Source organism: Prionailurus bengalensis, chromosome C2, assembly GCF_016509475.1.
Source record: "Prionailurus bengalensis isolate Pbe53 chromosome C2, Fcat_Pben_1.1_paternal_pri, whole genome shotgun sequence".
Lineage (NCBI taxonomy): Eukaryota > Metazoa > Chordata > Mammalia > Carnivora > Felidae > Prionailurus > Prionailurus bengalensis.
The window spans coordinates 158187247-158212158 of record NC_057350.1 but is presented as its reverse complement, the minus strand read 5'-3'; the positions used below and the strand labels follow the sequence as shown (position 1 = coordinate 158212158).

At 43.2% G+C, this 24912-nt stretch overlaps 1 protein-coding gene across 33 annotated transcripts in view; it reads left to right on the top strand.

Annotated features, from left to right (window-relative positions):
* Positions 1 to 18327: 18327 nt before the first annotated feature.
* Positions 18328 to 24912, top strand: part of CLASP2 (cytoplasmic linker associated protein 2) — a 182085-nt gene continuing 175500 nt past the window's right edge. For 10 of the 33 annotated variants that reach the window (XM_043595893.1, XM_043595892.1, XM_043595886.1 and 7 more), the window contains exon 1: positions 18331 to 18551. In XM_043595893.1, coding sequence (XP_043451828.1) covers positions 18357 to 18551 — 195 coding nt within the window. In that variant the 5' untranslated portion in view covers positions 18331 to 18356. Of the gene's footprint in view, positions 18552 to 24912 lie in introns of all 33 variants that reach the window. The other 23 variants (XM_043595868.1, XM_043595913.1, XM_043595873.1 and 20 more) reach the window with 4 other exon arrangements.

The window sequence follows — 24912 nt, the reverse complement described above, 5'->3', positions numbered from 1 at the left end:
AACTTAACACATTTTTTTTTTAATTTTAGAAAGGTTTTGATTTTTCATAATTTTCAAATTTTTTGATTTGAAACAATTTCAAACTTACAGAAAAACTGCAGGAATAATGCAAAACATTCCCTTACACACTTCTGCTAGCTTCCCTGTCAATGTTATCACAATAGTTTTTATTTTATATAACTTTATTTTTAATCATAAAATTATTACATGCTCATTGGAGGATATTAGAAATATACAGAATACCTACAAATATTTTGTGACAACACTTAGCAGGGACTTCTAAAGGGTGGTTCAAGCAGCCAGCAGAAACAAAATGTACACAGCATTTACAAGATACAACAGTCATCCCCAGCCTCGTTCTGGACCATTTCTCCCGCCTTTTCATTGTCTCTGCCTATGGCAAGATTCTGGAAAATGAAGTGGAAAGAAGGCCACGTTCAGATAACAATGAGCCAAAGATTCTCTTTGATATCTTCTAAGTACCCTTTTATCACAAGTCTTTAGCACAAGGGTTACTTGAACAAAAAGGCTACTCAGTATAAAAGGAATAAGTCCTAAGGATCTAATCTGTAACATGTGACTATAGTTGGTAATACTGTATTATATAATTGAAATTTGCCAAGAAAGTAGAACTTAAAATTCTCACACCCTTCCCCCCCAACACACACAAAACAAATATATGTAGCGATGGATGTGATCATTAACTTGATGGGGGAATCCCTTCACAATGTATACATATATCAAATATTCATGTATACTTTAAATAGCTTACAGTTTTGGCAATTATACCTCAATAAACGTGGAGGAAAAAAAGAAAAGAATACCAAAAAAAGATAAACAACATACATATCATCCATAATCCACTGTGGAGCTCTAACCACCATTGACGTCTCTTTTAGTCTTTTGACCAAGTTAGATAGGCTAAAAATTTTATTTTAACTGGTTTTTAGGGGCAACGATTGGTATTTTCTTCCAAGTCTGGGACTAGCATGAGGCAAGTGAGATCTGTAGGGCATGAAATTTAGGAGGCACTCATTCTCAGGATTCTGTAGAGTCAGCATTTACATGACCCCAAGAGTTAGTATTTTCTTAAATTTTGTGCTGTAGTCACCTCTTTTCCCTGTCCAGTTTCTTTCTATGATTTCTCCCCACCTTCAAGATGTGACAGCAGGAAGAGAACAGCATATCTCCTCTTCACTTGATAGTTTCAAAATCCTTAAGGAATGGAAATGGCTTAAAATACAGACAATGTTTGGGAGGGGAAAAAAAAAACAGAATAATGTAAGGGCCAACTCCTGTCCTGTTACTAAATATGATTCTAGAAGTAGAGAGGAAAGAAGCAAAGGAAGGAAAACAGAAAAATGATGGAAGTTTAAATAGAGATGAATCCTTGCACCTTGCTCACCCCTGGGCACACCCCCGGGACCAACCTACTGGAGCACACCATGCCCCAGCACAGAATGAGATTAGCAGAAAGGATAGCGGAATCTACAGATGCCTTGAGGATAGGCATGAAGGACAACTCAGCAGTTAACTGCTCATGCCTGATAACCCAGGGATCAGATGTCTGGATGGTGGTGAGGATTAAGGGTCCTACTAAATCCCCCAAAAGCTCTTGGAACTTAGATGCAACTTGAAGGAAAAGGGGGTGGTAGAGGGACACACAATTCGATCAAGATCAAAATTTCACCACCCTAGCGGAATGGAGGCTTACAAGGATAATTACACAGGAAATTATATAGAAGGGGAGGAAAAGGATGTAACATGGTTTTTTTGCATATTTGAACCTGTTCTCTAAGATTTTAGCCATTACCCAAGTACAGAATGACCCCTTGTGTGCATCATATCATACGCTCCTGGGATATGAATGGCCAAGTGAAAGGCTGAAGCTATATGGCAAGGAGTCAGTCTTTCAGAAGACAAAGGATCCCCTCAAGAGCTCTCTTAACACTACATCTTTCTTTCTTTTTTTAACAATTTTTATTTATTTATTTGTTTATTTATTCTTTTAAAGTAGTCTCCATGCCCAATGCGGGGTTCAAACTCACAACCCAGAGCTCAAGAGTTGCATGCTTGGGGCACCTGGGCGGGTCAGTCGGTTAAGTGTCTGACTTCAGCTCAGGTCGTGATCTCACAGTTTGTGAGTTCGAGTCCCCTGTCAGTCTCTGTGCTGACAGCTGAGAGCCTAGAGCCTGCTTCTGATTCTGTGTCTCCCTCTCTCTCTCTCTGCCCCTCCCCTGCTCACACTCTGTCTCTCTCTCTTTCTCTCTCTCAAAAATAAATAAACGTTAAAAAAAAAAAAAAAGGTGCATGCTCTCCTGACTGATCCAACCAGGTGCCCCGAACACTATGTCTCTCTTTATCTTCTCAACCTTCTATGTTCAACTACCCATACAATTTTCCCTAGTTAATATTTCTCCACTTCCAACTTTTTGTTTGGAAATCTTATATGCCCTGCCAAATCCAGCACCTAAGACCATGAAGCTATAAGCACTCTTTCCCTATCATGTTGAGATTCTACCATATGTACAAGAGAATATTCAGTATTTTTTGTAAATAAAGGACATGTGGCCTCAAATTATACTTATGGCTCCCCGTGTCTTACCTCACTAACTAGTTTGCACTTGTCCTGAGGGTACCGACTGTTTTAATAGTACCCAGTACATATATTAGGTGCTCAGTGTATACGCAGGAAAGAATGAATTCCCAGGTTGCCTATCCAACAAAATGGAATACTTAACATCTTAGATTGGGTTCTCCCAGAAGCAGACTGAGCCACAGATTCAAGTGGAAGAGGTTTATTAAGGAAGTGCTCCCAGGACAGACTAGCAAGGCAGTCGGGAAGCAGGACAGGCAAGAGGAGGCAGACAGACAAGTATACAATTTTAGATGAATTCCTGGAGTCAGTCTGATCCTGTGGGGAGTTCTGGGGCATAATTTACACCTCTGAGTTCATCCAGTCTTGAGGCTGAGGAGCTGGGCTTCGTGCACTCTCAACTAGTCAGCGGCCAACTGCTGGTCACCTTCAGAGATGTGAACTCCTGGAATCTCCAACCTTCCAGCTGGCGGTGACTCCAGTAGCCCAAGGGCAACCCTACAAAGAAGGTGGCTGGTGTACCCTGAAGAGGGTTCTCAGGGGATCTGAGCAGAGTACCTGTGTGTCCCCCGGGCCTGGCAACGAGCACAGTCTTCGAGCACTGCTTTGAGTCATTCTGAGCATGGTGCTCCTGGTAATCCTTGGTTTTTGGTTTGTTGATTGGTTCCTTTTTCCTTTTGTTTTTTGTTTGGTTTTGTTTTTGCCGATTTATATCCAACCTCCTTGTATTGCTATACGGAACAGTAAAAAAAAAATTTTTTTTTAATTAGTCTTAAACAAAAACAAATACCAGATAGTCCAAAGATTTATATCTATAAAAGGAAACCATAAAAGTCCCTGGTCAAAGGCTCAGAGCTGCTTTGGGAAGGTAGGAGCTTGAGAAGATTAAACTGCTCTAACAGAAGAAAATGGAAAGAATTTGGTGTGTGTGTGTGTGTGTGTGTGTGTGTTTCTCTTTGGAGAGGGCAAGCACGGAGGAGAGGAGGGAGCACAGAAACGAGGGATGGAACCAAAAGACGGCTGAGAACAAGAGTGTCTGATGTTTGATTGTGAGATGCTTCTGTGTCTCCACTTCCCTAAACATTCCTTGTAGACGGATACGTACTCAGAACCTCGGGGAAGCAGAAGCCATTTTGGGTCTGAAAATGTAGAAATGGATGAAGACAGGGTAGAGACGAAGGAACAGCCTCTAGCTGCGCGACGGAGAACAAGAATTCAGCCGGAGGCTGTCAGAGCCAGCACGGCCATGAGACCATAACTCCATAGGGAATTCACAGAGATCTTGGCCGGGGCACTGGGTTTGCTTTTCCCCGCAGCAAGGAATGTGCACACCCGGGCCAATCTTATCTGGACCTTTCCAACAACTGGACTACACTAGGGGACTAAAAGCACTTCAAAATATCTTTATGAGATACTTTGACAGAATACTATGCCACCATAACATGGGAGAATTCATGGGAGTTGTGTGACAACACAAAACAAAAAAGAGATGGGACGGAACGAGAGCCCAGACAGTAAAGGTCTCAGCACAGGTTCTCGTACCATATACTCTTGCTCCCAGTGGCTTTTGCAATGACAGGCACAGAGCTACTCACTGCATCTGACTCTTCTCTGAAAACCTTAATAATGAAACAGGGGGAGGGGCGCTTGGGTGGCTCAGTCGGTTAGTCAACTGACTTCGGCTCGGGTCGTGATCTCGAGCCGGGTCGTGGGGTCCCGGGTCCCGGGTTCGTGGGTTCAAGCCCCGCGTCGGGCTCTGTGCCGACGGCTCAGAGCCTGGGACCCGCTTCGGATTCTGTGTCTCCCACTCTCTCTGTTCCTCCCCTGCTTGTCCTCTGTCTCTCTGTGTCTCTCAAAAATAAATAAACATGAAAAAAACTTTTTTTTAAAAAATAATGAAACAGGGAGTCTGAAGAATGGGCTCATTGAAATCCTCTTGGCATCATTCCTGTCTGAGAAGCTGTTCCCTCGCTCACGTTGGCTCGACCCCAAGTCGCCTATGCACTTTGGACAACTGGCTGGCTAGCATTTCCTTTTCTATAATGTGTCAAATTTCTTCTAGTCTATCCTTCTTTGTAAAGCCTTAACAAGCTTTGATGTTAAGGAAAAGTGGGCTATTCATGACCTGACAGCTTTTAGAACGGTACAGAGTAGTTCCTGAGACCAGGAAATCACTATATGTGTTTGGCTGAAGTAGGAAAGGGTTCGGAATGTTCAGGAAACAGCAACTGGTTCCCTGGGATTGGGTATGTTAGGTGTATGAAAGCTGGAAAGATCATAGGAGCCAGGTCAACAGTTTATAATCTGTCTTTTGGAATTAAAGAGGTTCATGAAGATTTTAAGTAAAAAAATGTAACATCAAATTTTGAAAGGGAAAGATCACTGGCTGCAAGTGAAGAACAGGTCAAGGAGAAGCCAGGTGCCGTAGACTGCTCAGACTTATATAACAAAATACCATGGGCTGTGTGGCTTAAACAACAGACATTTATTTCCCACCATTGTGGAAGCTAGGAAATCTGAGATCAGTACCAGCACAGTCAGGGTGCAGATAGCTACCTTCTTGTGATGTCCTTAGCTGGGTGGGGGGAGGGAGGGAGGGAGGGAGAGAGAGAGAGAGAGAGAGAAGAGAGAAAGAACTAATCCCATCATGGAGACCCTACGTTCACGGCCTCATTTAAACATAATTATCTCCCCCAAAACCCACCTCCTAACACCACCACATTGAACTTCAACCTAAGAGTTTTGAGGGACACATTCATTCCATAATACCAGGGAATAATTTCTTAAGGAGGTTGTTGCAATAATTTAAGATGGAAGATGTAGTTCTCTACTCTTGGAGTGAGATTCTCACGACTATCAAAAATCTGAGTGACACGTTAGGAAAATAAAGACAGAATGGTTTCCTCATCAAGGCGCCTGGGCGGCTCAGTTGGTTAAGCGTCCGACTCTTGATTTCAGCTCAGGTCATGATCTCACAGTTCGTGAGTTCAAGCCCTGCCTCAGCCTCTGCACTGACTGTGGAGCCTGCTTGGGATTGTCTCTCTTGACATAAATACATAAACTTAAAAAAAAAAAGATTTCCTTATCAATTACTTCAGATACACAGATACCTAAAAGAAAAAGTCAGGCTTTGTGGACTTAGGCTGACTGTTGATTGCCAAATGCACAGTAAGGTAATACAGGATATTAAAGCTGTGTGACCTTTAATATCCTTGTGACCGCCTTGTGACCGCCTTGACATGGTTTCCCCTAACTGGGGTGTCAAACCAGATGTGGCACCTCATGTTCTGAGCTCAGGCTGGAAACACTAATGATGATCCAAGATGAACTCACCTCGACATCCTTGATTATGTTTTTCAAAGACCCTTTCTCCAAATAAGGTCACATTCACAGTTTCTAGGGTGAGGACACGGCCATATCTTTTGGGAGGCCACAACTAAACCCACTCTAGATATTCTAGTGCCATAGTTCTCAAAGTGAGTCCATTATTTTCATAATAATACTAAGACAATATTGCCTTGTTCGCGGGGTTGATATTGGCGCTGATGCTACAGAAGAATACGGGGCAAGACTGCAGTTTTCTTAGCATGAGTGAATGCAGCGACACCTGAGAAGTGACACTGACAACGGCACCTGAGAAGGGAGGTTGGGACGGTGTGCGGTGAGAAGTGGAGAGGCAGGTCTTTCTGGAGCTGGATCTGTGGGAGCCATAGGGGAGCCTGGCGGGGCCAAGCACGAACGAACAGCTGAGGCCAAGGCAAAGTGCAACTCTGGTTGAGGGGGAAGGGTTGAGAAGCAGGCACCAGAGAATCTGTTATCAGAGACTCAGGGTTCAGAAAAAACGATCCAGCTCTTGGGACAGTCATGGTTACCGGCCTGGGCCTCTCTTTCCCGGGTACGAGTTTTTGGGGACCTGGGGTATGAGATACAGATATAGTCATTGTGGCAATGAGTGTGTACTGTCTCCTAGCGGGACTATGATGACAACCAGCTCTTAGAACACATAGATGTGCAGAGGCTGGGAGCTGAGGGCAGACTGGCTTGGGTTTTGTCTTAGTCTGGGTTTTTCCAAAGGCAAGGATTTGGGTGCAAGTAGTTGATTCAGAAAGTGACCCCCGGAGGCACCTGGGTGGCTCAGTTGGTCAAGTGTCTGCCTCTTGATTTTTGGCTCGGGTCACGATCACATGGTTCGTGTGTTCAAGCCCCACTTAGGTCTCTGCCCTGATGGTGCAGAGCCTGCTTGGGAGTCTGTCTCCCTCTCTCTCTGTCTCTCCCCTGCTTGCTCTCTATCTCCCCCAAAATAAATAAAAATTGGACTTAAAAAAAGAAAGAAGAAAGAAAGAAAGAAAGAAAGAAAGAAAGAAAGAAAGAAAGTGATCCCTGGAAGGGTGGTTTGAGTGAGACCTGGAAGGAAGGCAGCCAGGAAAGGGAACTTTAAGGAGCCAGTTACTACTGGGGGTAATTGGGGTTCAGTCCCTCCGAGGTCTGTGAAGAATGTTTAGGATTGTCTCACAGAGAGGCAGGGAAGCTGGGGTCTTTATCTACCAATTCCTGAACCTCTTTGGTTGCAGCTTGTTCCTGGGGTCTCAACCCCACAGCAATTCTCATTGCCAGGGAAGAGTGTGGGGACAGAATGCCGCGCTGAATGTATAGAGCTGTCTGTAGGTGTCGGAGCTGAGAGTTTTGAATCTCCTTTCCCGGGCATATTTGTTATGTGATTTTTCTTCTCTGTGCTTCAATTCACTCATCTATGGAAGCAGGATGATAGTCATCAAACCTTATAGGGTTTCCATGAGAATTAAATGACCCAAGACATGTATGTGAACTGCTTAGAAAACTCCCAGGAGCAGATTTCATGATATAGTGCTCATGTTATATCTGCACGTTCGTTAAACTGATTTGTCGAATTAATTACATTTACCTCCCTCTCTCACTTTAGAAAAGTGATCATTTATTTGGCATAAACTGCTCTTTTTTTTAAGCAGCCTGATGTGTTTTTTTTTTCTTAACAGATTTTCCAGCTTCACTAGTGTTTACAATTGTGAATTTCCTTCCATCATTCATCATTATTTGTTAGCTGTGTAGTCTTTCATTAACTGAGCTGACTTCAGTGTTCTGAAGACCTCGACATTGTCACTGCCGCCACAAGCGGGAAGACAACTAAAATGCCTTTCACTTTACCTCTCCCTGAGTGACAACACAAAACATGATAGATGTATTCATATTTTCCAACTACAATAAAGATCTCTAGAGATATTCTGCATATATTGAGAAGTTTACCTGATAAACACAGGTTTTTATATTTTTGTTTTTATTTTTAAATTTTTATTTATTTATTTATTTATTTAGGAGAGAGAGTTGGGGAGGCGCAGAGGAAGAGGGAGAGAATTTTAAGCAGGGTCCACACTCAGCACGGAGCCCAGTGCAGGGGCTCGATCTCACAACTGTGAGACCATGACCTGAGCCAAAATCAAGATGCTTAAGCAACTCGGTCACTCAGGAGCCCCATTTTTTATTGATTGATTGATTGATTGATTGATTTTTGCCTAAGTATCAATTGAGGTGGAGCTAATATTACAACCTCAGAGATGGTTTGCTGTGCTTAGCAATTTTTTGTATGTGGATCAAATTCCTTTCCACACGTTCTGAATGATTCAGGGCCACAAAGTGCCTCTTTACTCTCCTGTTTACATTTTTGCTCTCAAAATAATGCTTTAAACTGTATATTTTGAGTAGCAGTACTCAATTAACAGTTTCCCTCCAAAAAAATGAGCAGAGCATTGCAGTTGGGGTGAAAGGATTTGGGGTCAGATTATCTGGATTCACATTGTGGCTAAGCCATTTATTAGCTGGGTGAACATGATCAAGTTACTTAATCTCCCTTAGTATTTGTATCCCCATCTGTACAATGGGGATATTAACAGTACCTACTTCATAAGTTTGTTATGGAAACTCAATGAGCCAATATATGTAACGTGCTTAAAACAGCACCTGGCTCTTAAGTGCTATCCAAAAATGTGCTAACTAAAGAACTCTATATAAGTTGACTGGTATTTCATATGTACTTTGCCTTGTATGATGGGTGCTTTGCATTGGTGAGGTGAAACCCAGAGCAAGAAATCATTTTTCTTTATTGAGACTGTCATATTTATTGTCTAGACAATTGCATTGAACTCCTAAGGGATCTCATTTCTAACCTCCTCTCTTTCCAGTTCATCTTCGCTACTGCTGTAGTTTTGGTCATATCTCCAGATTTTCCAAAGATTTTTATGGCTCCCCATTTCCATTATGAGACTTCACTAAGTTTTTTTTGTTTTTTTTGTTTTTTTTTTTTTACAGAAATGCCTTTCCCAATTACACAGGATATACAAACTGCCCCCAGGATATACAAACTGAAACAACTAGGCACAAGTAAGAAGTATCCTTGAATTATAGGCACCTAAGATTTTATGTCAGCTTTACGTTCTAATCCATTATGTGGTCATACCTGTTTTAACTTAGGACACATTTTACATTTCTTGCCATCAGGAAAGTTTTCAAAAGATTTTTCCTACTGTTTCCTTGGTTAACTGATATGAGCTATCGCATCAAGTACCAATTTTGGATAATTAGACTGAATAGCAGAGACCTGACAGTTCCTATCAGGCGATTTCTTTTTGCTACAGGTGTCACAATATTTCTCAAATCCAGACAGTTAAAAATGTATGGATATACTTTTTTAACTGCTTTAGGAGCTATGTGGGATAATCATTGAGTAGAAATGCCCTGAATGCTGACAAAGAGGTAGAACAGTACATTTTTGGACTACTGTTGCTTAAAATTTTAATAAATCTGTCTTCATGCTAACAGGTTGTAGTGTCACTATTCTTAGGATTGCAAGCAATAGAAACTCAACTCAAACCAGCTGACACAGGAAAGGGACTCCATAGCTTAGTAAGTTTAAAGTCCAGGGTTGCAGATGGCTTTATCTGTGCCTCTGTCTAGGAGTCCAATGATCAGGGCTTTGGTTCTCCATTTCTAGGGCAGGGTGTTTCCACACGGCGATCAAGATGGTGGTCGTGGTGAATTCTACAATTGAAAAGAGCTCATTTTCCCTATTACCTCTAGAAGAAAGTGCCCGAGACAGACCAGCTTTGTTCAAATTTTCTCACTTAATCACTAGCCCACTGGGTGGGATGCAGTGATTGATCAAAACTTGACTGAATGCCATACCCGTGGCAGTTTGATTGTCAGCCTCTCAGCACTCCGTATCCCATACCCCTGGAGTGACAAATTCTTCCCATGTTCCCAAGGCTGTGGGGTTTCCCGTACACAGAACTTCAAGTGATAAACCTGGGTGGGGCATACATAGCAGGACAGTTAGTCCCACCACCGCATCATCCAAAAATGGATGGGAGACAGTGCTAGGCAGACCAGACCTATAGTGACCACAATGCGCCAAGAATCTAATTGCCTGTGGTTTATTGGCAGACCAAACTCATTTCTGATCATTCCAGCTCCCTTGTTATCTTAGAATACTTGCCAAGTAATGTTTTTTTTAGTGGGGAAAAAAAAAACCCTGACAATTTTTATTTATGCCAGTCTTTTAAATCTGATGTAAATGAACCAAGAGTCTTAAACAACTTATAGTTCCACCATGAATTCTCATACAATTCAGATTTTATTTTCACTTAGCAGCCTTGTCATGTGCACTGAAAATACTAGAATAACTTTCTAATTATCATTTAAGAGGCTAGCTTTTAAAATGAAAATTAACTCAACTTTGTAAGATAACTTTATCAGTAAAGTGGACATTTAAAGGATTCATTCAAGTCAGCAAAACGAAAAGGCAGCCTACAGAATGGGAGAAGATATTTATAAACAACATATCTGATAAAGGGTTAGTACCCAAAATCTACAAAGAAGTTATCAAACCCAGCACGCTACAAATATTTGTAGGCACCCTACAAATATGATTTTTAAACATCACTTCAAATGTAAATGGTTTCAGGCAATTGCTGTTCATTTTTCTCAAAAACTGGAGGTACCAACCAATAGGCTTATTCACACATCCACAGTAATGGAAAGTTGTATTAAAGTTAACATCTGATTATATCCTGTACACATTTTAGATGAACTTCAGTTTATTAAAATGGTGTTTGGAATGTATCACTGTCAAAATAATTATAGGGAGATTTGGGTAGTTCTGACTGTCAGTAACATCAGTAATTTCAGGTTTTCCTGAATGGCTTCTATTCTCACTGTTTCAAACTTATAACTGAAATTTACTCCTTTTAATACTCTCTCTCCCTCTCTCTCTGCCCCTCTTCCCCTCAATACGCAACCTCTCTCTCTCTCAAAATAAGTAAATAACTTACTGCTTTTAACCATTGATTCTATTTCTATTTGAAAATACAATTTTCAATATTTAAAAAGTATTATAAAGATAGTGTGGCAGTCAGCCTCCAAAATGGTCCCCATCCTTGCCTCTAATGAAGGCTTGGAGCCCTAGTTTAGTACCTTCCCACAATGACTTGTGTGAATCATGAGACAATTGTGTAAGTGATGGTGTCTGACTTCTGCTTTTAGGTCATAAAAGACATTGCGACTTTATCTGTGGCCTTGGATCACTCAACCTTGAAGGATGTCTGCTGCTTTGTCGTAAAGACAGCCAGGCAGCCCTGTGGAGAAATTCAGGAGGCGAGGAACTTTGGCCAACAGCCATGTGAAGGAGAGCCTCCAACACCGGTCAAGTCTCCGGATGATGATGCAGCCTAGCTGACGTCTTGCGGCTTCATGCAAGAGCCTGAGCCAAAACCCTCCAGCTAAGCCAATCTCAAATTCCTGGCCCACCAGAACCTGTAAGATCATAAATATGGGTCATTGTTCTACATTATTAAGATTGGGGCAATTTGTTACTCAGCAATAGGTAACTAATACAGAAAATGAGACAGAAACCAAAGTTTCAAAACACAAATTTTTTAGTACTTTTTCTTATCAGAAAACTCACCGCTAAACGAAATAGGAACATGCCATTTGGAATAAAACATCCATCATAGGCAACTAGGCAGGAATTGATTTTATGGGAGTTACTGGATAATTTTTCTGTCATGACATTTTTTTAAACAGTCTTCTATTTGTTGAGGAATTTATTTTTGCAAATACCAGCTGGACGGATCCTTGCAGATGGGGCCAGAAATTGCACACTAATGCTGTGGCTCTTGGTGATATTTTCATGGTCTTTTTGTTGTTGTTGTTGTTGTTATGTTTATTTATTTTTGAGAGAGAGACAGGGCGTGCGTGGGGGAAGGGCAGAGAGAGAAGGAGACACAGAATCCCAAGCAGGCTCCAGGCTCTGAGCTGTCAGCACAGAGCCCAATGCGGGGCTTGAACTCAAGAACCGAGAGATCATGTCCTGAGCTGAAGTGGGACGCTCAACCTACTGAGCCACCCAGGCTCCCCAGTGGTCTTTTTTACCATGATCTAATCCATCTTTGACACATTCCACAGAAATCCCTGGTAACATCAAAGCACCAATTTTTCCAATCATTCATTGCACATAAAACTGTCTACTTTTCCAGGTCTTTATGGAAAACAAGATACTGACTACCATGGAAAAGTGGTATATTATTTATTTTCCTTTCTGAATACATGTGACAAAACCTTTTCGGGGCTTACAAATTCTGACAAGAACTCCCCCATGTGGGTCCCAAGGAACCAGCTGAACTGGCCTGGCCACAATTACTAAGCTCAGGCTGTCCTTTCCTGCCTCTACATCCAAATTCTTTCTTATCTCTTGGGATTCCTTCTCAGCTTCTCCTTGCTGAAATCATGCTCATACTCCCATTCACCTCATTTGCTCCTATATCAAGAAACTTCTCTTAAATCTGCCATGTAAGAGTTACCTTTTCCTACCTCGGACCATACCCTTTTTATGACCATTCCCCACATTTAGCATTGTAACATACATTTTTGACATGGGGAGTTTGGAGTTAAATTCTAGGAGAATTTAAGTGCCTTCTGGATTTGCGTTATTGTCTATAGAGCTTAAGTCAAATTCTCCAAAATGGTAGGAGACTCGAAGGTATTTCCCAGTTGAAGGGTTACATAAATGAGTCTCTCTGCACCTCAGGGACATAGTGGGAAGTTAGGAACATTGACGCCATTGGTGGTGCAGAGCTGGGCAGAGCCCTCCTGGTAGGCAGGGTCACGGCAAATCCACAACACTCAGTGCACCTCCTACCCCAGCGCCACTTTAACTCCCAGCCCCCTTCTTCAGCGAAGCATTCCACTCACTGGGAACCCACCTTTGAGTTTGTTACATCAGAAACCAATGAGAAAACATTTACTCACAGCAATAAGTTTACAGCAAGCGGTGCCGAGACAGGTAGGTCCATTTCATCAATTATTAATTTCCAGAGCAATCTATGAATACATATATTCAAATGTATTTGCTACATTTATGAAGCTTTTTCACCTCCTGATGGATTTAATTTGATCTTTACCAAAAAGAAACAAAAAGTCTTTGGTGCTGGTGATGGGATTTGACTTTGCCCTACTTACAAGTTATGAACTTAGCCTGTTGCTGTTTCACAGACTCCTGGGTCAGAGACCAGAAACTTCTTACCCATTGCACAGTAAGTTACAAGAGCTTCATGTTTGCAATGATTCCCCTTCGCCTCTCAAATCTCATGAGGGTTGAGTTACAGGAGAGACCCGGAGGTTGGCAATTCTTCATTGTATAGCAGGCAGTGAGCAAGACTGTTCTTTGTCCTGGAGGGAGACATTATTTCATCCCTCAAGGCTGCTTGCTGCAGACATCACCCTGAGCAGTAGCCCGAGTACAGAGTGGTCAAGGCCTTGCATTGTTGGCATACCCAACAGGACCCGTGGGGCTCATGGAGGAGTATCTCTCCCAATAATCATTATTAATCCCCTTTATTTAAACAAAACACGGGGGGTGCCTGGGTGGCTCAGTCAGTTAATGGTCCATCTTTGGCTCAGGTCATGATCTCCCAGTTTGTGTGGTGCCAGCTCAGAGCCCGGAGCCTGCTTCGGATTCTGTGTGTCCCTCTCGCTGCCCCTCCCCCACTCGTGCTCTGTCTCTCTCTCTCTCTCTCTCTCTCTTTCTCAAAAATAAACATTAAAAAAAAATTAATAAATAAATTAATTTAATTAAATAAAATGAAACACTGAAGCTCAGAGACATCAATAGATCACTTTATTTACCCAGCTAATAATATCAGAGTGTCTGTTCTCTCCTTCTAAATTGGTACTTTCAATAGACCTGCATTTACATCTAATATGTAAAATGTTTTATTAATGATTTTAATTTTGATAACAAATTTAAATTATTTGAACCTTAATAATATATTGTTAAATATTTTTAAATTATTCAATACAACCTTTAAAAAGATTGTCACCTATAACCTTATTAAATGTCACTTAAAAATATTACCACATAAGATATTATGAAATGTAATTTGTATATTCTAAATATAACTTCACATTTCTTTTTCCTTTTTATTTTTTTTTTTTTAATTTTTTTTTCAACGTTTATTTATTTTTGGGACAGAGAGAGACAGAGCATGAACGGGGGAGGGGCAGAGAGAGAGGGAGACACAGAATCGGAAACAGACTCCAGGCTCTGAGCCATCAGCCCAGAGCCCGGCTGGAACTCACGGACCGCGAGATGGTGACCTGGCTGAAGTCGGACGCTTAACCGACTGCGCCACCCAGGCGCCCCTCTTTTTCCTTTTTAAAATGTGACTACTAGAAAATTTTTAACTGCGTTTATTTTATGATCACATATATCATATTTCTAGTGAATAGCACTGCAATAGACCATATTTTCCTTTTCGTCCCTTTTTTATTCTTTATTTTCCTTGTAATCCTTTGTTCCTAATCTTTTTTCTCATTTTCTTTTTTTTTTTAATTTTATTTATTTGTTTTTAAAAAAAAATTTTTTTTCTCAATGTTTATTTATTTGTGGGACAGAGAGAGACAGAGCATGAACGGGGGAGGGGCAGAGAGAGAGGGAGACACAGAATCGGAAACAGGCTCCAGGCTCTGAGCCATCAGCCCAGAGCCCAACGCGGGGCTCGAACTCACGGACCCCGAGATCGTGACCTGGCTGAAGTCAGACACTTAACCGACTGGGCCACCCAGGCGCCCCTTCTCATTTTCATTAGTTATAACATACACATCGCAAATGCACCATGTACTAATCTTAAGTGCACAGCTTGCTGAATTGTTACCTATGCATTCTCTGCTCTAATCACCATTCAGATCAGGAAGCAGAATGTTCCCTCCTACTCCATACCCACTGACTCCCATTCTTTGTGATAACTTCCATTACCATTGGTAAGTTTTCCCTGTATTAGGACTTCCCATAAATAGAATCCCTGTTTTGTGTCTTGTGCTCAGCACAGGGTTTTTGAGACTCATCCTCACTGTTGAATGGACCAGTAGTCTGTTTTTTGTTGCTTTGTAGAATTCCACTGTATGGCTATACCACAGTTATCCGGTTGCCAGCTGGTGGACACTTGGGGTGTTTCCAGTACAGGCAATTATGAATAAAGCTACTCTGAACATTTGTGTACATACTTAACCCCTGAGGAAGGATGTGATCTACATCCAGTGCCCCCTCCCACTCTAGTATTTAACACAGTGCCCTACTTGATGGATTTTTGGTGAAGTATGGTTTCAAACTAGCAGTGATTTGTCTCTTGGCCTTCAAATGGAAAATAAAGTCCAATGTCATAACAAAGTCTGCTCAGAGTTTCCACTATCATCACAAATAATGAACAAATGGGTCGGGAAGTCAGTCTCCTGTATTTAAGTGATCTATTTCAGTCTTGTTGCCAGTTAAAAATAGAGTTGTGCTCCCAGATACATTTTAGTGACTGATTACGAAAGAATGTAGATGTTTCCTACACTGGTTTTTTTCCTAAGAGTGCTACCCATTTTCTTCATCTCCTTATCCTTTCCTTTCCTTTTTAATAGTAATTCAGAGGAAGGCAGATCTAAGTGGAAATACTATATAGATATTCAAAGGAAATCTATGTTATATGAGGAGTGTTATTATTTTGGTAGTTAATTCCAAAATTTTCTTTTTCATTTTCTTTCCTCTAGGATTATCTATCTGGGAGACAACAGAAGGCAGACATCCTAGGTTTTAATCATGGATCTGAAATCATGAGCAAGCCTGGAGATTTAGCTTCTGAGCCTCAGCTTTCTTGTGTCTAAAACGGGGATTCAATACCTTCCATACAGGAGTTCTGGGAGGATTAAAAGACAGAAGTCAAGCTGAGCTCTTCAGGCAACAGCCTTTGTGAAGCCCAGTTCTCATTGGACCAGGCCTTCTTCCTACATGAGCTGCTTTTTGTGTTTCCTGTTGTCTTTCTGATAACTTGGGTATTGGCAGGGATCTGTCTGCCAAGTTTCCTAAACTGTGTACTCAGGCATCTCAGGGTACAGCAGCAAACCCACCTAGAGCAGTCCAGGACAATTGTATTTTATGTTTATTTATTATTTTTGAGAGAGAGACAGGGCGCGAGTGGGGGAGGAGCAGAGAGAGGGAGACACAGAATCCGACGCAGGCTCCAGGCTCTGAGCTGTCAGCACAGAGCTCTATGCGGGGCTTGAGCCCACGAGCTGTGAAATCATGACCTGAGCCGAAGTGAAGTTGGACGGTTAACCGACTGAGCCACCCAGGCACCCCCTGGGATATTTTAAATTTTAAAGGGAAACAGTGAAACTTGGCATCTGTCAGACATGGCATGAACTATACTGGCCCCAGGAAGTTTGCAGTGCCAGCATTAAATTATGGTACATTTCTTTCGTTGATGTCATACCTTTGCAAGACTGTTTTCTGTGGTTGCTGTGACAAAAAGTAAATGCTACATGGAAATCTGTGTACAACAGGTAGAAGATAGCAAAATCCCACCTGAATCCAAGGTTTGAGAAATTGCAGTGACCAAGAGCTCCAGTTTCAGGGAAATTATAGCACTTATTGATGAAAGAGACTAAAATACAACGCGAAACACAAATATGGAAGAAAAAACCCACACGAGTCACCCGGGTGGCTCAGTTGGTGAAGCGTCTGAGTCTTGATTTTGGCTCAGGTCACGATCTCTCGGCTTGTGGGATCGAGCCCCTTATCGGGCTCTGCGCTGACAGCATGGAGCCTGCTTGGGATTCTCTCTTTTCCTCTCTCTCTGCCCTCCCCCTCCTGCTTGCTCGCTCTCTGAAAATAAATAAATAAACATTAAAAAAAAAAACAAGAATAGAAGTTAGAGCATGTATTATTATTGTTGTCATTGTTATTATTTTGTCTTTATGAACATTTCAATTATCAACATGTCAATTTTCGTTGAATTCATTCACTTGTTCACCTTAAATTGATTGAGCCTCCATTATTTGCCAAGCCGCATCCTAGGGAAAACACAAATTATTTTGGAGCTTTTTGTGTACTACCCAGATATTACACAAATAATTACTAAATTGTGGTTGGAAGTAACTGGCAGGAAGATAAATACATTGCGCATTGAGAATATATTAGGGACCACTCCACACTCACGAAAACGGCTAAAATCAATAACCCTTACCTTACTAAATATTGTGGAGAATGTGGAGCAATTGGAACTTCAAGCACTGCCGGTGAGAGTGTAATATGGTCCAGCCACTTTGGCAACAGTGAAATACATACTTATCCGAAAACCTAGTAATTCCAGTCCTCGGTATTTACCCGAGAGAAACAAAAACATGCGTCCACACAACGACTTGCACAAAACTGCTGATGGTTATAGCCGCTGTATTCATCATCACTGAAAAGCTGCAAATATCTATAGTGAACGGGTCCACAATTGTACTGCTTCCATACAGTGGGCTACTACTGTGCATAAGGAGGGCCTACGGGCACACCAGCAGTACTGGGTGAAACTCAAGACATTATGCTAAGAGAAGGAAGGCTGGCTCAAACGAGTACAGATGGTGCGAAGTTGTGTGACGTCAAAGGACGGGTAAAAACTACGGTAAAGCGATAGAAACCGGGTTAGAATTGCCTGGGAGTGCAGGGATGGGAGGGTGCTATTCTCTGTCGGTGCTGTGGTCACCCTGGTGGCTGAAGCTGCCAAAACTCATGGACGGCACACTTCAAATAGGTGTATTTTATTCCATGTAAATTAAACCGGAGTTAAAAACAAACAAACAAACAAGCTACACGGTGACCCAACCGATGAAGGTGGCTGGGAGCAGGGGTCACGGTGCTTTTCTAAGAGGAAGTGCGCCGGACGGGGAAGGGGGCTTTCCAAGGGCCAGGAACTTGCCCCGGCGTTGATTTCAAGAAGCAACCTTGGAAGCGACCTCTGTTTCACAGGCGGGGACGAAGATGCCGCGGCCGCCGGGCCACGGCCAGCCTCCAGAGACAGGCCGAGCCGGGCCGGGCCGGGGCCCCGCTCCCCGCGGCAGGGCCGGCGGGAGCCGCCGCGGCGAAGTCGCAGGCGGGGGGGGGGGGGGGGCGGGCGCTCGCCGGCGTCGCGCCGACGTCACGCGCGTGCTGACGTAGCCGGCGGCCGCGGCCTCTAAAGCGGGCTGGGTGGCGGGGGGCGCCGAGTTTGACTAGTTTGGGGGCCGCGCGGCGCCTGGCGCTGCTCCCGCGGCCCGCCGCGCCCCGCGAGCCGCGCGTCGGCCGGCCCGTAGCGGCGGGGAGCCGCACCGGCGGCGGGGCGGCGCTCGGCGCAAGTTGGTCCCCCGCGGGCGGGCGGCCGGGCGGGCGGCCATGGAGCCCCGCGGCATGGAGTACTTCAGCGCCCAGGTGCAGCAGAAGGACGTCGGCGGCCGCCTGCAGGTCGGCCAGGAGCTGCTGCTCCATCTGGGCGCCCCCGGCGCCATCCCGGACCTGGAGGAGGACCTGGGCCGCCTGGGCAAGACGATCGACGCGCTCACCGGCTGGGTGGGCTCGAGCAACTACCGGGTAAGCGGCGGCGGCGGCGCGGCGGGGCCGGGCACGCCCTCCCGGGCCGGCCCTTTAATCCCGGACGTGCGCGTCCCGCCGGGCGAGCCCCCCGGGGTGCGCCTGGCGCCTCCGAGCCGCCCCGGGAACGGGAAGCCTGTGGGCTCGGGGGTCGGCGGGGTGGGGGTGGGGGTGGGTCCCTGGGCGCGCCCCCGAGCCGGGGGCTTCGTTCCCACCGCGACCGAGTTTTCCCCCGGTTGTGAACTGACAAATTCAGCGATTCCGCGACCCGATGCGGAGTTACTTGGCATTAGGACGCAGCGTTTCGCCTCCTGTTTCAAACGCATTGGTAATTTGCACACACAAAGCGCTCGAAGACTTTTTGCATTTGTACGTACCTGTGTCATCGCTACTTGGAGACGGAGGACATTAGGATACGATATTTTTAAGTTCAAAAGAGTGTGTTAAATCAGACTCTCTTATTTAGTGATTGTTTAGCCTGCTTAATCTTGCTTCTTTTCTTTATTGCTTTTCTTTAAAGATGAATTTTGAGTCTGCAAGGTTGTGCTCTTTGTCTCTAAAAGCATCTTTAGAGCTTAATCAGGTGCCTGATTAAGTTTACTGTTAAATCTAATACAAAGATGCTGACTCCAGGGCATTAGGTGTTTGTTTTTCATTTATTGTGGACGGAAAGCAGTTACATGCTGTTAAGTCCTTTTACCGTAGTTGAGGACCGACTCGGATTTGAAACCTGTGTCTTAGCAGGTTAGCTGATGCCGAAAAAAAATTAAACAAGCAGGAATGAGTGTTTTTGAAGAGCTGGGAGGAGGTGGGCTGTAATGTAGCCACGTTGAGAGACCAGGTAATTCTGTAATGAGCCTGTACCGTGGTTTTTAGTAGTTATTTTTCTTTCGAGTCTTCTGGTGGCAGTGTTGCTTTAAAATGCGAGTTCAACTCTGGACGCAGTGATTCTCCTAAGTAATTTATACTTACAACCCTGCGAATAGGCTGTACTTTGAAAGCTTTATTCTCATGGAGTAGAAAGACAGACTCTACTGCTGTGCAGATTTAATGGTGAAGCTTAAACCTGAGTTTTGGAAGGGGTTGGCTTTTACAAGGATAATAAGCCGTTTGAGAATTAACCAGTTTGATGCTCTGTTGCATACTAGCTCGTCATTCTTTTGTAGAACTTCAGCAAAAGTTAACATTTAATATATCAGTACCATCTGGGAGAAACCACCTAAATTTCCTCACCATGTCAAGGCATATACCCACTCAAGAGAATTGGTTTCATGTCGTAACACAGGCTCTTGCAGAAAAAGTCAGCTCTTTGGTAGGGCTTGCTTCTTCCCTTCCCAGTGAAGGGTGTCACCTGCGCAGCCCGTGCTGAGTTGGCTTTGGGCCCTTTCACTCCTCAGATGTACCGTCTTCCACAGTAGCCCAAGTCTTCTTTAATGTCTTTATGCACTACTTGCACTCAGTGCTGTATTTTCTTCTCAACTGGTCCGTAAGAACTAGAGTCTATCCAGGATCTGACGCAGGCTCTCCTCTCTTCACCATCCTGTCCGTGCTCCTTACTAGATGCTGTAGCTTGAGACAGTTTCCACAATCAGAAGATAACCGCCACAGGCTTCCACGACCTTAGCCACACGCTCCCTTGTAGCTACGCCCATACCTTCTGCCATCTGCTCTGTTACATGAAAGAAGGGCCTTTCTCGCTTCCATGGTCTCTTGCCTCCTTAAGGACATTAATTCATCAATTCTTTCTCCTCCCCGAATCATTAGTTCTCTTCTTTCTACCGAATGCTTCAGATAAAACCTTTTTCTGGCCTTGTTAGAGGGCATTGGGCTTTGTTTCTTATTTGAGTTTTATAAAGTAAGTTACCAAACTAGGTCGTCATTTTTTACCCAAGATACAATAAAACGTATTTGACTCTTTTGAAAAAAAGGGTATCGTGGAATTTTTTGAACCTACACACAAATAGAGAATTGTACTTAAATTTCAAATTATGCTGAGCAAGTTCTAATTTTCTTCAGATTTGATAGTACTTTACAATTCGTCTTAACAGCCATCATTACTTCCATAAATTTGAGTGATGGTGCTGTATCCTGGGTGGTGGTCTAGATCCTGAGGATCCCGCTGTGAGGAGTACTAGCACAGCTCATTCATTTAACTTCATTTGGATATTTATTGAGGACTAACTACAAGCAGGCACTCTTCAGGCACTCCAGATACAGTAGTGGAGAAAGAAATCCTTTCCTCTGTGGACTTAGGTTCTAGTGGAGGCAGGGAACAAACAAGATAAGTAAAACCTACAGTATGCTAGATGGTGGTAAGTGCTTCAGAGAAAACAGCAGGAAGGGAATAGTGTTGGGCAGGATGCAGGTGTTGGAATTTTTTTTTTCAATATATGAAATTTATTGTCAAATTGGTTTCGAGTGTTGGAATTTAAAATTTTTTTTTTTTAACGTTTATTTATTTTTGAGACAGAGAGAGACAGAGCATGAACGGGGGAGGGTCACAGAGAGAGGGAGACACAGAATCTGAAACAGGCTCCAGGCTCTGAGCTGTCAGCACAGAACCCGATGCGGGGCTCGAACCCACGGACTGTGAGATCATGACCTGAGCCGGTCAGATGCTTAACCGACTGAGCCACCCAGGCGCCCCTCAAGTGTTGGAATTTTAAAAATTTTTTTTTTTTCAACGTTTATTTATTTTTGGGACAGAGAGAGACAGAACATGAACGGGGGAAGGGCAGAGAGAGAGGGAGACACAGAATCGGAAACAGGCTCTAGGCTCTGAGCCATCAGCCCAGAGCCCGACGCGGGGCTCGAACTCACGGACCGCGAGATCGTGACCTGGCTGAAGTCGGACGCTTAACCGACTGCGCCACCCAGGTGCCCCAAGTGTTGGAATTTTAAATAGATGGTCATTGGGGCACATGGGTTGCTCAACTGGTTGAGTGTTTGGCTCAGGTTACCATCTCATGAGTTTGAACTCTGCGTCGGGCTCTGTGCTGACAGCTCAGAGCCTGGAGCCTGCAGCCTGCTTCAGAGTCTGTGTCTCCCTCTGTGCCCCTCCCCTGATTGTACTCTGTTTTTGTCTGTCTCAAAAATAAAGAAACATTAAAAAAAACTAAAAAAAAAAACCCACATGGGAAAGTCAGATCCTTGCCCTTATGGAGATCCCATTAGAAAGAGAAAGGCAGAAGGGGGGGTGCCTGGGTGGCTCAGTTGGTTGAGCATCTGACTTCGGCTTAGGTCATGATCTCGCGTTCTGTGAGTTCGAGCCCCACGTCGGGTTCTCTGCTGACAGCTCGGAGCCTGGAGCCTGCTTCGGGTTCTGTGTCTCCCTCTGTCTCTGCCCCTCCCCTGCTCATGCTCTGTCTCTCTCTGTCTCAAAAATAAATAAAACATTAAACAAACAAAAAAGGCAGAAGGGTATACAATGTAGATAATGTCAGGTAACAAGTGATTGTAATCAACCGGTGTGGATGGAATGAGGCTAAGATGAGACTAGTTGGTGGTAGTCGAGAAAGTGAGGTGAAAATTGCGTATAGACAAGAAATAAAGGTAGGAGTGAAGAATGATTTAGACAGAGGAAACTGCAAATGTGTAGGCCCCAGTTCTGCGAGGAAGATAAAGAAGGACAACATGGCTAGAGTTTACAAGCAAGAGGTGTTAAGAAAGATGAAATTGAGGAGGCAGGTGGAAAGGGCCCTGTAGGGTTACTCTAAGTCAGTGGAGGGGTGGCTTCCCTCCACTGAGAGTGGAGGCGCACCAGGAGAAGCAAGGAGGCGGCTGAGGCCGGTTGGTGGCACGGCAGTGGTGGAAAGGGGAGGATTTTGAGATGCAGTTTGGGGATAGAGCCAGTGGGACCTCTTGAGCACCCGTCATATACTTGGTGAATTGATCGAGGAGTACTTGAACCTAGGGAAGGTTAAGGTTTTCCTCCTCCTTTTCTGCCTTTCTGTAACCTGACTCTTGAGTATCCTATCATTTGTCAGCTGTACTTTTTTGTATTGTTTATCTGCAATTATAACAGTAAGTTGACCCTAAAAAATGGAGAAATAAATAGCATTTATATCATAACTATGTAGTGCTCAGCTAAGGCATGTGCTAAGATTTCAAGTATTTTCAGAATCCGAAACCACAGCCCCTTTGCCGTTTGAAGGATACTTTCCAATATCAGCCTCACCTTGATTGTATTTCTGATAAACTATGAATTTCTTAGAACATACCAGTTCTTAGGTTGCTTAAGTAAAAGTTGAGATCTAGCGTTTTATATATGGATCTTGCCTGTTCTTTTTACTTAAAGAATGTCCAGGTTATTTTTTTACTGTAACCGTCCTTTTATGTTGTCACCTTGGATATGTGCATGCAAGTTGAGTAAGGCAGTGATTCTGAACCCATCAGATTCAGTGCCCTCTTTTAATGTCTCCCTTATAATCCTGAAATAAAATTTGTACATGATACTAGTACACATAATTTTTCAAAGTCCCAATAATGTCCTAACTGTACTAAAAAAGGAAAATTATGTGTAATTTGTGATGAGATAAAGTAGATGTCGATCTGGAAAGGTCCCAGCCTGACTACCCATGAAGACACAATGGTAGTTAGGTGGCTGTACCAGTGCATGTTCTTGCTGTAAATGCTGCCACACAGTTGAGGTGTGTGGTTGCTGCTGGTTCAGACTTGACAAGTGGCAATACTGTTGCTGATTGTGATCTTCTGGAACTCCAAATCCCGAACCTTATTTCCCTTGAGTATTCCGTCTTAAAGAGTTTGATCACTCCAGTCCAGATATCTGACGTTCATGGTTAATTCTCTTCTCCCTCTTCACACTTACTTCACGGTCCTCATTTGGTGAAGTGCAGTTCTGGTTAATTGAACTCTGCGTATCCCACACCTGTACCAGTGCAACTGAAGGTAGATGGAGAAAAACACAAAACCTCTAACTGATTTCACTTAAAATTTAAAAAAATGTTTTAGATGTTTATGTATTTTGAGACAGAGTGAGCAAGCAGGGGAGGGGCAGAGAGAGAGGGAGACAGAGAATCCCAAGCAGGCCCCGCAGAGCTTGATGCAGGGGCTCCATCTCACAAACTGTGAGATCATGACCCGAGCCAAACTCGAACACTTAGCCGACTGAGCCACCCGCGGCCCTCAGTTTTGTGACTTTAAAACACCCTAAAATTTAAGCTTGGTCTTAGCTCTAAATTTGATTTGTAGAGTTTCTGTTTTTCTACCTGTTAAAAAATGTTATTTTGCTTTTATATTTGTAACATTTTATTGTCATACTTTTGTATTTATATATTCAATATACGTTTATATTTTTGCTTTCTGATATATTGAAATGAAATGGCATTTTGTGTATTACTTTTTATGGCCAGCCTACTTATAATTCGGAACATTTTTTTTCTGCAATTTGTGGATTCTTTTAGGTTTTCTGTACATAGGGTAGTCCCTTGTCATCCATGAGGAATCTGTTTCCAAGACTCCCAGCAGATGCCAGCAACGGCAGCTAGAACCTGTATCTACTGTGTTTTTCCATGTAAATACATGTCTGTGGTAAAGTTTAATTTATGTTAGGCACCATAAAAGATTAACATCAATAATAAAACAGAACATTTATAACAACATAATACAATAAAAGTTACGTGAATGTGGTCTCTCTCAAAACCTCCTTGTACCGTGCTCTCCCTTCTGTGATGATGTGCGATACTAAAGTGATGAGATGAAGGGAGGTTAGTGATGTGGGCGTTGTAGTTGTGTGGCATTGTGTTAGGCTACTGTTGACCTTCTGATGAGAATTATCTGCTTCCAAATCACAGCTGACCTTGGGTAACTGAGGCTATGGAAAGCGAAACTGGGGATGAGTAGGGACTACTGTAAAATCCAGACCATAATGATAGTTTTGCTTCTTCTTTCCATTTATTTAGTTTTGCTTGGTTTGGGTGCATTTGGCTAAGACTCTTAGGATGAGGTTGAGTGAAAGAGTGTGGGCCTTGAATTGTCCTTTGTTTCAAGAACAATTTCACCATGAGCAATCACACTTACTGTAATTTTTAACTTTTCGCTATGAAGGATTTTTAACATATCTAAAGGTAGAATAAACAGACCCACCCACAACACCAGTCCATCGCTAATTATGCTCATTACTTTGTCATAAATCACAGATACAGTGTTTCATCAATAAGACTTTCTAGTTAGTGTCTCAAAGATAAGTGTTCGTAAAAAAAAATTGTTACCATAACCTCACTACCATTAACACATGTAGAAAGCTAATTCCTTGCGGGGCACCTGGGTGGCTCAGTTGGTTAAGCATCTGACTTCAGCTCAGGTCATGATCTTGTGGTTTGTGGGTTCAAGCCCCATGTCG